Consider the following 10,560-nt stretch of genomic DNA (forward strand, 5'->3'; position numbering starts at 1 on the left):
AAGCAAAGACAGGCTCTGAAAAGGACCAGGTACCGGGGTCCCTCCCCACAGCCCTGGGCAGATGGACCACTACCACTCGGCTTCACGCTGGCTCATTTACTTAGTGTTTTGCAATCCTTAATGTGCACAGCTGGCAGCTGAATGCAGGTTTGATACTAACAGTTTAGACATCTTTAGATGTAGCAGATGGAAAATTTTACACAAATAAAGTAGGAGAAAGTGTGCAATTAGGTTTTTATCTGCAGTTACATGATGCATCCTCTGTTTTAGTTTAGAACATCACCTTAGTGGGTGGTCATGATCTTTTCTTGTATCCAGGCCCTACCTTCTTGACACCACATTTGATGCTGGCTAAATGCCCAAGTACCAAACTTTTGTTTTTGTTGAGTGTGAATGAAATAGAGAATGCAACAATCAGCAAAGCAAAAGGCATACCATCAGTGAGATTGTAACAGTCCAGTACATTATGGTTACATTCCTTGCTAGTTAAGTCACTATGGTAAAATCCTTGGCAGGATTTTTTTCAATAGTTTATTCATGATGTTCATTATTATGAGTTGTAAAGAGTATGAGAATTTCATTTTTAAAATGTCTTATGGAATGTATCACTTTCTTAGATCTTGTAGACATGCTGTGGAAACCATAACATAAAATATGAGTTACTTACAATAACTAATTTTAATCCCATCTGCTAAGTATGACAACATTAGCATTTCCACTTAATTAAAAACACCCTTAAAGCAGCAATGTTTTAATCACTCCATTTTATTTACTCTCCTCCGGTGTCACTTATAATTGTAACTTTTTATTTTTTAATAATGAGGGATTTTTTTTTTCTCCTTGCATCACACAAAAAAGTGCTGTCGATAATTAGCAGTCTTCTGTTATTAGTAGACTCAGGTGTCACAACTGTGTCTCATCCTCATTACAGTAAAAAATTTCACCTATCAGATTCATTATTGCTAGATAATGCGACTGAGAGCCTTTGCAGGCCCTCCAGAAAAGTAATTCAGCCAAGCAAAATTATCAGCTAATTATATTTAGAATCAAAAGCCCAACAACTATTTGCAGATAAATTGTATGAATTGAAGTGAATAGATCTGAATATTAAGATTCATAGATTTAGCAGATGATTTGTTAATTGGAATAAAAAGGTCATTTACTAGTCATTTTAACAATAGATCAATTGGAACCCTATTTATTATTTAACTGGTAGTGCATAAGAATTGAAATGATGAATAATTGTATTATTGTCATGAGATGATAATTTTTTTAAAAATAAGAAAATATGAGAAAGTTATGAGAATGAATTTTATAAAGTTGTTTTTAAATACTGTGGCCTATTTAACATATTTTTAAAAACATAGTCCTGATCTAAAGAATGTATATAATAAGGCTTAATATTTTAACAAGTCAAAAATATAACCAAAAGAGATGGTAGTTTGTTTCTTGATGAATTAGAAATATAACCATGAATAAGATAATTTACAAATAAAAGTTGAAATCCAAATTTGTGATTTTTTTTTCTTCCTAAATCAAATAGTGCCATTCCTGTCTTACTGTATTTTAATTAGCAGAGGTTTTTTTGGAAATGGCATGGTACATACTCATACGATGACTCAAAATGTAACTTGGCCTGCGATTTTCTTTCGGGAAACAGAATACTCTAATTCAAATCCATTATTAAAAAGCAGATAACATGTGCACTTTCTGAAATGCCTGTGACTTCACTCTTTAGATTTTATGTAATTATAGGAGTGTGTTCATATGTATTTCCTTTTCAATTGGCACAGCATTTTAAACCTGAATGTCTGCATATTTTCTTTTGGTCCATAAAGAATATCACTGGTTTGTATGCTCAAAACTTTTGTTAATGTTTTGTAATGCAATCTCAGTGTAGTTTATAGCTGTGCCTGTAATAAGCATTTCTATGTGTACCGTATGTATGTAGAGAAAGAAATATTAGATATTAGTTTGGATTCTGAAATTCATAATTGGTAACTAAAATCTGTGCCTTCCCACTGTGTTACCTTCTAATTTCTATCAGTTCTCATGCAAAACTTTAAAACTCAGTATTTTTCCAGAATTTGTAGCTCAAAGTAAATACTTTTCATTTAAACTAATTTCAGTTAACATAATAAAATAGGGAAAACATCACCCACTAAAAACAGCTTAAATTGCATGTAGTTTGTCACTCTAAATAAACAAGGTAAACATTGACATGACTTCAAATTATTCTTGGGTTGAAAAAAATCTGCAGTTCAAAATAAATTTTGCCTTTGGTCAACATGTTGGATGCAATTCAAAGTTTCTCAAAAAATAAACATATTTTAAGGAGTGTTTTGAATTTCACTGCATAATTTCTAGCCAACAGAAATGACAGTGGTATCTTTAAAGTTTATTACATGTCAGATCAATAGCCATTATGCAGGGCTGAGACAACCCCCGAGATGCAATACCTTCCTTCTACTTAACCCTTAGTACTGTGACCCACTGTGACGTGAAGAAAAACTTCCCCTAAGTAGTCCGGGGGAAATCTCACAAAGTGAAACTTTCACATTTATTTAATAATAAAAATATTCTTTTCTGATAAAATGGAAAGTGAGCTGAATTTTTAATCAAGAAAGCAAAATGTTCATTAAAGTAATCTTCCTGAGAGTTTTTCAACAAAAGGGGGAAGAGTTTTATATTCTGCATAATAACAAATTGTTTTGAAGCATGAGCTTAAAATGAAAATGCCCCATTACAACAGATTGTAAATTTTTTTCTGATGCTTTTAAAAGTGCCTCAGTCATTTCTGCGACTACAGTGCTAAAGTTAAGTATTTGCTATTTTATTTAAACATTTTTGAAAAATGAACATTCTGAGGCTTTGCAGCATTATTAAGAAAAGCTGTCCATACTTTACCATGTTGTTACATGTGTTTATCTGCTGATTATAAAATGTGTTAAACAGTATTTTAAAAACAAAAAAAAATGCAGCGCTGCGCTTTGATTAATTCAGTGAACAAAACATATGCTGTTGGTTCTGTTCTATGAAATTCATATATGATCAATAAAATCTTTTAAAAGAGCAACTTTGGCTTTTAGGATTGTACTGCCGACCATGATTTTTGTCCCAGTTAGCTCTGGGCTCATACTGTTAACTTAGGCAAACAAAACCACTTTCTGGCTATGATGGTAATAACATCTTTTTAATATATTCTTCTTTCTAAAATTTCTTTAGGTTGGAAGCTGTGTACTGTGGTTGTTACCCACTTTGTCCCAAAGATTTGGTTTATCCCGAAATATTTCCAGGTAGCTGCTTTAATGTGTATTTGTCTTTGTTGAGATTTAATACATGATTCATGCTAAATTAGAAAGTTTGAAAATAAACTTAGGCAGGAGCAATTGTTTATTTGGCAAGTCAACATGTTAGTGTTAAAGAAAATTTTATGTGTTTTAATACATTAGAGTAAGCTTATATTTACCATCTGTTCTTTTAAGATAACAAAAAAGCAAGTTTTCAAATAGCATTCTTCATTGTTAGCATACACATCCCATAATGATGGATTTTTATAATCAGGTCAGTGTTACTGCAATTGCTTACAGATTTTTTTTTTAATGATATACACAGAGAAAAATCAAGGACTGAAAGTCACACCAAATTATTTAAACAATTGACTAGTTAATAATATGCAACTGTTGTACAGGGTACATACGGCTATAGTACCAGTTCTTTGAAAAAATTCTCATCACTAAATATATCACATATGCATTGTGTTGCATTAGAATAATGTATTTTAATCACCCAAAGGAGATGTCTAAACAGCACAACTACACAGTCTTATTTAGCATTAAATATCCTTGTGAGCTGAGGTAACCTTATAAAATCATGCTTAAATAATGTACAACACGAGGCGGCACAGAGCAATATGCATTTTTAATTAGTAAAGTGACTAATATCGAGTGTGTGCTTTGAGGTTTTTGTTTCATTAAAAATGTATCTGTTTTTCCTGCAGCTGAATATCTGTATTCTACACCTGAACAGCTTTCAAAAAGGCTCCAGAATTTCTGCAAGAGACCAGATATTATAAGAAAACATCTCTATAAGGTAGTTATTGAGAAGAGATTTACATGGTATAAATGCCATATTGAAGTACAAAGAAAAATCTTTTAAAAAAAACATTTAATTAACATACTAATGTTTAAAGGAAACATGCTAGGGAGGGATATTAGTTGTTACACTAACAAGGATTAATTAAACTGGATGCCAGTTGTATTAACCTAGGTCTTATGAAATACGTGCACTTAATGCACGGTACATGCTTTTTTTTTTAATTTATTGTTTTCTAAGATGACTGTCCTTTACATTTAGCCCCAAGAGGCTTATAAAAATGAACCTGGATTAATGTAACTCATTAGTTTAAAAGGAAGTAAAGGAAAGATTCTACAATTATACTAATGAGGATAAGCCTTTCTTCCCATCATAATGAAATCTTTAGTCCTCAAAAATTCAGGTGAATGACATTAGTGAAGTTTGGTGTTCATTTTTTAACTACTTTAAAGATGGTTTGCAGGAATCGAGTATTTCCCTTGTCCAGTTTAATCAAATGACATAAAAATCCTCAGTTTGTTTAGATTAGACTGTCGGTCTCATCTCTGAATTGCAAAGGCAAAAAGAAAATAGTATAAATAGCATCATTATTCAGTCCCCTCATTCATTATCTTTTTTTTCCTTGTTTGAGTCAAGACTTTCACATTGTTGAAATAACAACACAAAGAGGCCCAACTAAAAGTCTAAGTAATTGAACCAGGATAAATCTGCTTTACTAGTTTCGAAGGTGGCTCTAAGCCATGAGTAATATACCTTTTTATATTCTTCGAATGTAGCATCTTCATTTTATATAAATTCAGTATAGTTTACAATCTAGCAGTTTTATAATCCAGCATATTTTAATTTTCCTATGTTAATATACAACCTTCTGCATGAAATACAGTTCTCTGCTTTTTTTTCTCTCCTTTCCCTGTTCATGGCCTAAAATACATATTTACATAGTGATACATCAAAACATGACTTTGTTTCTGCAGGAAACAGTTAAACTTCAAGAAAAAGGGAGAGAACCAAAAATGCAATTTAACACCCAATTTCAAGCTCATTATCTTTCATTGTCTATTAACTTGGCAATGGTTCAGAAGGTAGCTCATAATAGTTTAAAATGCTGACTGAACAGTTCCAGGCTGCAGTATTACTCCTTGAGTCAATACTATTGTATTGCATACATGGGAAGCTTCACAGAAAAAACTGTCCTCCAAGGTTTACCTCCATATTTCCTAATTTTTAAAGTTCAGTAGCAGTTTTGTTTGTATAAAATATTAATCGAATAGTTTCCCATGTGGTAGACTGTCAGAATACGCAGATTATGAAAATTGAGGAAATAGAATAAGTATTAGCATAAATGGATTCATTTTCTATATATGACACAAAGCTATTTTCAATGAGTTCTCAAATTATTGATTTTTTCCCCCCTTTGGGTGAAATTTTTGGTGAAGTATTTATAAATTATTTCCATCGTCAGAATTTGCCAGTTTTCAATGTTGCTTCAGCTTGGGCCTTATTAACCCTGTTATTCTGCATCTACAAATTTTTAACCATTTCAAAAGTTACCGCAACAAGTTGCCTCTAGTTAGAAAAGAAAGCAGATCTCCAGTTGAAATATTTTAAAACAGCCACTGCCATAACATAGCTATAATTATTTACTTTATAAACAACTTCTAGAAAAATTCTGAAAGAACGATAGCTTCGTGGTATGCTATTAATATATTAAATTTTTCCTTATGTAGCATAAAAAATAACCTGTACCTTAAATGTTATTTCATTGAGCTATTATATGTTAGTACTTACATATATTTTTAGTTTGTACATCATAAAATCCTCATTCTCAAAGTTTTATAAATTAGCAATTCATGCATAAGCATTCATAAGAATTTATAATTCATTTTTTAAGTATTTTCTGCCATGGATTTTTCTCTTATAAATCTATAAGAAATTTACATTTTCACATATGTCTTCATTCACAGATCTTAGTGATATTGTGACTAAAAACTAATCTCAAAAATTAATAAATTACTTCAAAATTATAAGTAATCAAGAGCTTTAGGCTACAATTATTAGGAAAAACTGGCATGTTGCAAGGTACTGAGTTAAAATCACAGCAAGGACCACACGTTTAGTTTGTTTGTTGTGATAGGATTCAGAGCCAAAACAAAAAAAAAGAATGTCTTCTAAAACTTTATAGTAAAGATACAATAAGGTATGGTAATTCTTCACCTTATGTTTTATAAATATATACATTTTCAGGTAACATTTGCTTTTACTAAATTCTAGAGAATGATTTCTTCCGAGGCAGCTTTTTACCTACTTTTCTTATGCAATGGAGGAGGATCTTTTGTATGTACTGTGAAGCGAATGTTGAGGGTTATTTTTAGATTTATTTCATTGGACAGTGCTGTTTTGCTTTTATAAAACATATGCTTCTAAGATCTAAAAGGATAGAATGTCACCGAATTCTTTAATTTGTTCCTTTTACATTTTTACACCTTACTCTTTTTTTGTTGTTAAAAGTTTACATTTTAAAATCATTTCGACTTCTTATCATATAGAGTTCACTTTAGGATAAGATTTTTCATATGGATTCACACTTAGAAATTTAATGACTAGAATAAGGCTACTAACACTTGGCTTTCTTCTCACATGAGACATTATACTTTCAATATGAGTGAGAGTTTTGGGGCTATAACTTGAAGCAGAATTTGAAACAGAATGCTAGTAACTGAAAAGCAGAAACAGAATTTACTTTTTTTCTTAAAGTGACTCTTTCTATTACAGAACACTGTGTCCATGACTTCTCACCTGAAATAGTTTCAGACCTGAAATGTTTAAATTCCTCACGTTCACGCAAGTGTGCTCTTACTCGCTTTCTCTCTTACACACACATATACACACATACACATTTTTCTTAGGCTCTTTAGAGAAATCCAATGCATGCAAAAATTAGATGCTTCTTAATAATTTTAAAAATCTAAAACCATTTTCTTAATTTTAAAAAATCTAAAACTGCTTCTTAAAAAGTTTATATCTACAGTTCAATCACTGACTGTAACCTTCTTGTACTGTCAGAACATGTCCTTTTTGAGGCCTGGCAGATGCATTGAACACATACCTGTCACATGCATAAAACAGGGAGCTCTTTTATGACTCCCAACTCGGACACAAGTTTCTAGAAGTAATACATAATAAAATAATCAACCAAGGATTGACTTCGTACACCAACAATAGTTCTTCCTTTCCAACCCCAGCAAGTCTAATACTGTGAAGTTGTATTTTTTATCTCACTTTTACTATATGAATTTACTTACTGAAATTTTTCAATAATTATTTGAGATTAGTGTTTCATGTTTTTAGAGAACCTTGATCATTATATTTTAAAATAGTATAGAAAAATAAAATTATGGCTATTCCCTTCTTACCAGTATTAAAAATAGCAAAAGGTTAGAGATGGGGCAGTTGTATAAGGTGGACATCACCTAGACTAACAGAAGAGATTTTCATTCCCATCCTATTTTTTATTTATTTTTATTTATAAACTGAGGGATATTCTACAGTTAAAAGAGAGAGAGATGCCATTCTTTCTTTTGAGTGACCTATAGTTTCTTAAGATTTTTTTCAGATGATAGCTGGTGATATTTTTGTTCTCTTCTTCAAGTTCTTTTTGGAGGAGAGAAGAACTTTTCAGATTTCTGCCTAAAACTAATTCCAAACAATGATTAAGCTTACAATTCAGATTCAATGCCCAGAAAAGCCATTTGTGGTTGTCTTAATTATGTCAGGCTATATCTACGCAAACCACAGCCAAGCCACTTTAAGTTTCCTTCAAGAGACTGGTCACTTTATAGTCCCCTTTTAATTGGAGCTTCAACTCTAGATGTGAATCAGGTGTTGCTCACTGGTTTTAACATGGCTCCAGAGTCCTCACTTTTTACCTTAAAATGAAAACATAAACGCCTGTGACATTTTAAGAATTTCTAAAGTCTCTCAACTGCACCAGACAATTAAGGCAAATTGTCAATCTCCACTGTTTTTTTCTCTCTCTCCCCTGCCTTTCCCTCCCTTCCCTGTTTCTTTCTCTTTGTGCCTTCCTCCATTCCTTCTTTGCTCTTTCCCTCAGTTTTATTTGGTCTAGTGTTCCTTCAATTTGTCTAAATAAAATAAAAGGAAAAAACTTCTAGCATCATAGATATTCTTTGGCTGATTAAGATCAGTTAGAGGTTTTGGCTTCTTGTCCTTCTCTGCTATTCATTTGCAGCCTGACTGTAGGTGATTTTCGTGGCCTCTATATGATTCATCTGTAAACCTGGAAGATTTTTTTTCAATCTTAATAGCATTTTTCTCCTGAGGTATCGCTATAATGAATTAATGAATATAAACCTGTTTGTAAATGTGAAGCGCTTTATAAATTCCATCTAATACTAATGGCATTTATCTTTGTGTCTTCACCACTTAAAAGTAAAATTTAGATTCACAAAAACATGTATTAAGAGTGTTGGGTATCTTGTGTTTATAAAAGCTAAAAGTTGGATGATAAACTTCTAATAGCTGTCATCCATAACATAAACCAGGATATACGTGTGCAGCAGAATGTGCCCATTTGCAAAAAACAGTAGCCTGTTCCTATGGTTGGAAATCCAGTCGCACTTTAAACCAATCAGAACCTGGGATTTCTTGAGGTGATGAAACTCGAGAACCATTTACTTGGTGGCTTTTTGAAATATAATTGACATAAGTGGTGCAGATTTGCAACATAAATTTTCAGCATCCTTTAGTCTTTCAGTCATTAATGCTTCTTCACTTCTTTCTCTTCCCTCCCTCCCCCTTGTTACAGGGTGAAGTGGCTCCATTTTCTTGGGCAGCCCTACATGGGAAATTCAGGTCTCTGCTTAACAACAGAACCTAGGGAAGATTTGTGACAGATGGGGCTAAGTCACAAACTTGCAGCCTAAGGCAGAATCTGAAGAACTTTCCAGAGTGTGCCCATATTTACCTGATCAGAGAGAAAAGAAAATCTGCAGAGGAAGCTGAGCCTGGCTGCTTGTCATAGCTGACACAGAGCCATCTGCCACAAACCTGTGGCGGCTTCAGATCTCCAATCCCTGCCACCACCCCAACTCAAATTAAATACAGATTCCTAGAGACGTTATGATGGTTACACATGTCCTCGGCATCACATGTAGGAGACTGTTCAAAAAAAATATGTGGCCTGTTGTATAACCGCACTCATGTATCCCATATGTGGTGCCACATTGAATTTCCGGTTGAATCCGTTTTTATCCTTTGTACTGGATGACATGGTGCCTGAATTCTTTCTTTTCGCCGACACGATGGCAGCCAAACTGCAGCTTCAAACGCTCACACTTGGCTGGGTTTCTACCTAGGTTGCCAGGTTATCACCGGAGCCTTCTTGTGTCCTCAGAGGGCCACAGGGCCCGAAAGGAGGGTCCGAATGCTCCCGGACTAATTGGGCAGTCACCTCGGAATTGTTTGTGGGCAAAGGGCTGCTTTAGCACTTTTGTCTTAGCAAATTAATGACTCTCAGGCACAGGGGTTTTTAAGTGAAGGTATTAATAAGAGGTCTGGCAGGTATTCCCATGATTCACAGAGTTACATTTGCATTTAATTAATCTTAAAGAAAGTTGCAAGATAAACAGCTGTAATTTGAACAAACATGGCAAATACAGTCAGTGGGGCCATCTCACCCATAAAATGAACACTGAGATACTTGTCTGAATTTTTGCCAGGGGTAAAAATACTTGTAACAAAACCAGTAATTTTGATATAAATATTCTTCGAAAATATTTGCATCCAACTACAAATATGATCTTTTCAAGATAAATCACTTATGATTCCAATAGTCAAGCTGCTGTATTTGTTGATGTAAGGATGTTTTGGACAGCTAGATTGTAAAATAAATTTTTAATAAAGTGCCCACTGCAATTTTTAATTAGCATATTCATTTACGTGTAAGTGTGTACATCTATCTGTATGTTTCTCACTGAACGCTTTCCTTGTGACAGAGACAGGAATACAATTGTTTCTTTTCCGGATGAACAAGGATCTGTTTTGCAAATGTTTGTAAGATATTATGACATTTCCAAGATTTTCTTTGCATTCTGGAAAGCAGGAGGTAAACATTTGTAGTCATTAAGGTAAAGTCTGTTGATAAACCATCTTCTGTTTACTGACAGGTAAATTGTAACTTTCCTAGCTTTTGAAATGAATAAGCTCTATACACCACAGAGTGAGGCACAGCCAGGGAAAGGTGACTAGACGAGGGCCAAGCCTGGCTCTCTGGCTTCTAGAAGGGTTGGGCGGCCTCGCAGGCATCTAAGATAGAGCGGGCAAGGTTCAGAAGTCCGGTAGGGCCCATTTGACAGGTAGCAAAATCGAAAGCAGGAAATAAATCAAGGTTAGGGAGCCAGACACAGCCCTCGGGGTAAAGGCAGTATTGCAGATCAAAGAAAGCAG

General features: G+C 33.6%; 1 protein-coding gene across 1 annotated transcript in view; it reads left to right on the forward strand.

The window, feature by feature from the left end:
- Positions 1-10,036, forward strand: part of GTDC1 (glycosyltransferase like domain containing 1) — a 246,997-nt gene extending 236,961 nt beyond the window's left edge. Inside the window, 4 exon segments of the mRNA XM_045559431.1 lie at positions 3,226-3,296; positions 4,001-4,092; positions 8,921-8,974; positions 8,976-10,036. Of these exon segments, the coding sequence (XP_045415387.1) occupies positions 3,226-3,296; positions 4,001-4,092; positions 8,921-8,974; positions 8,976-9,005 (247 nt within the window). The 3' untranslated portion in view covers positions 9,006-10,036.
- The last annotated feature ends 524 nt before the right edge of the window (positions 10,037-10,560 follow it).

Source organism: Lemur catta, chromosome 8, assembly GCF_020740605.2.
Source record: "Lemur catta isolate mLemCat1 chromosome 8, mLemCat1.pri, whole genome shotgun sequence".
Taxonomy (NCBI): domain Eukaryota; kingdom Metazoa; phylum Chordata; class Mammalia; order Primates; family Lemuridae; genus Lemur; species Lemur catta.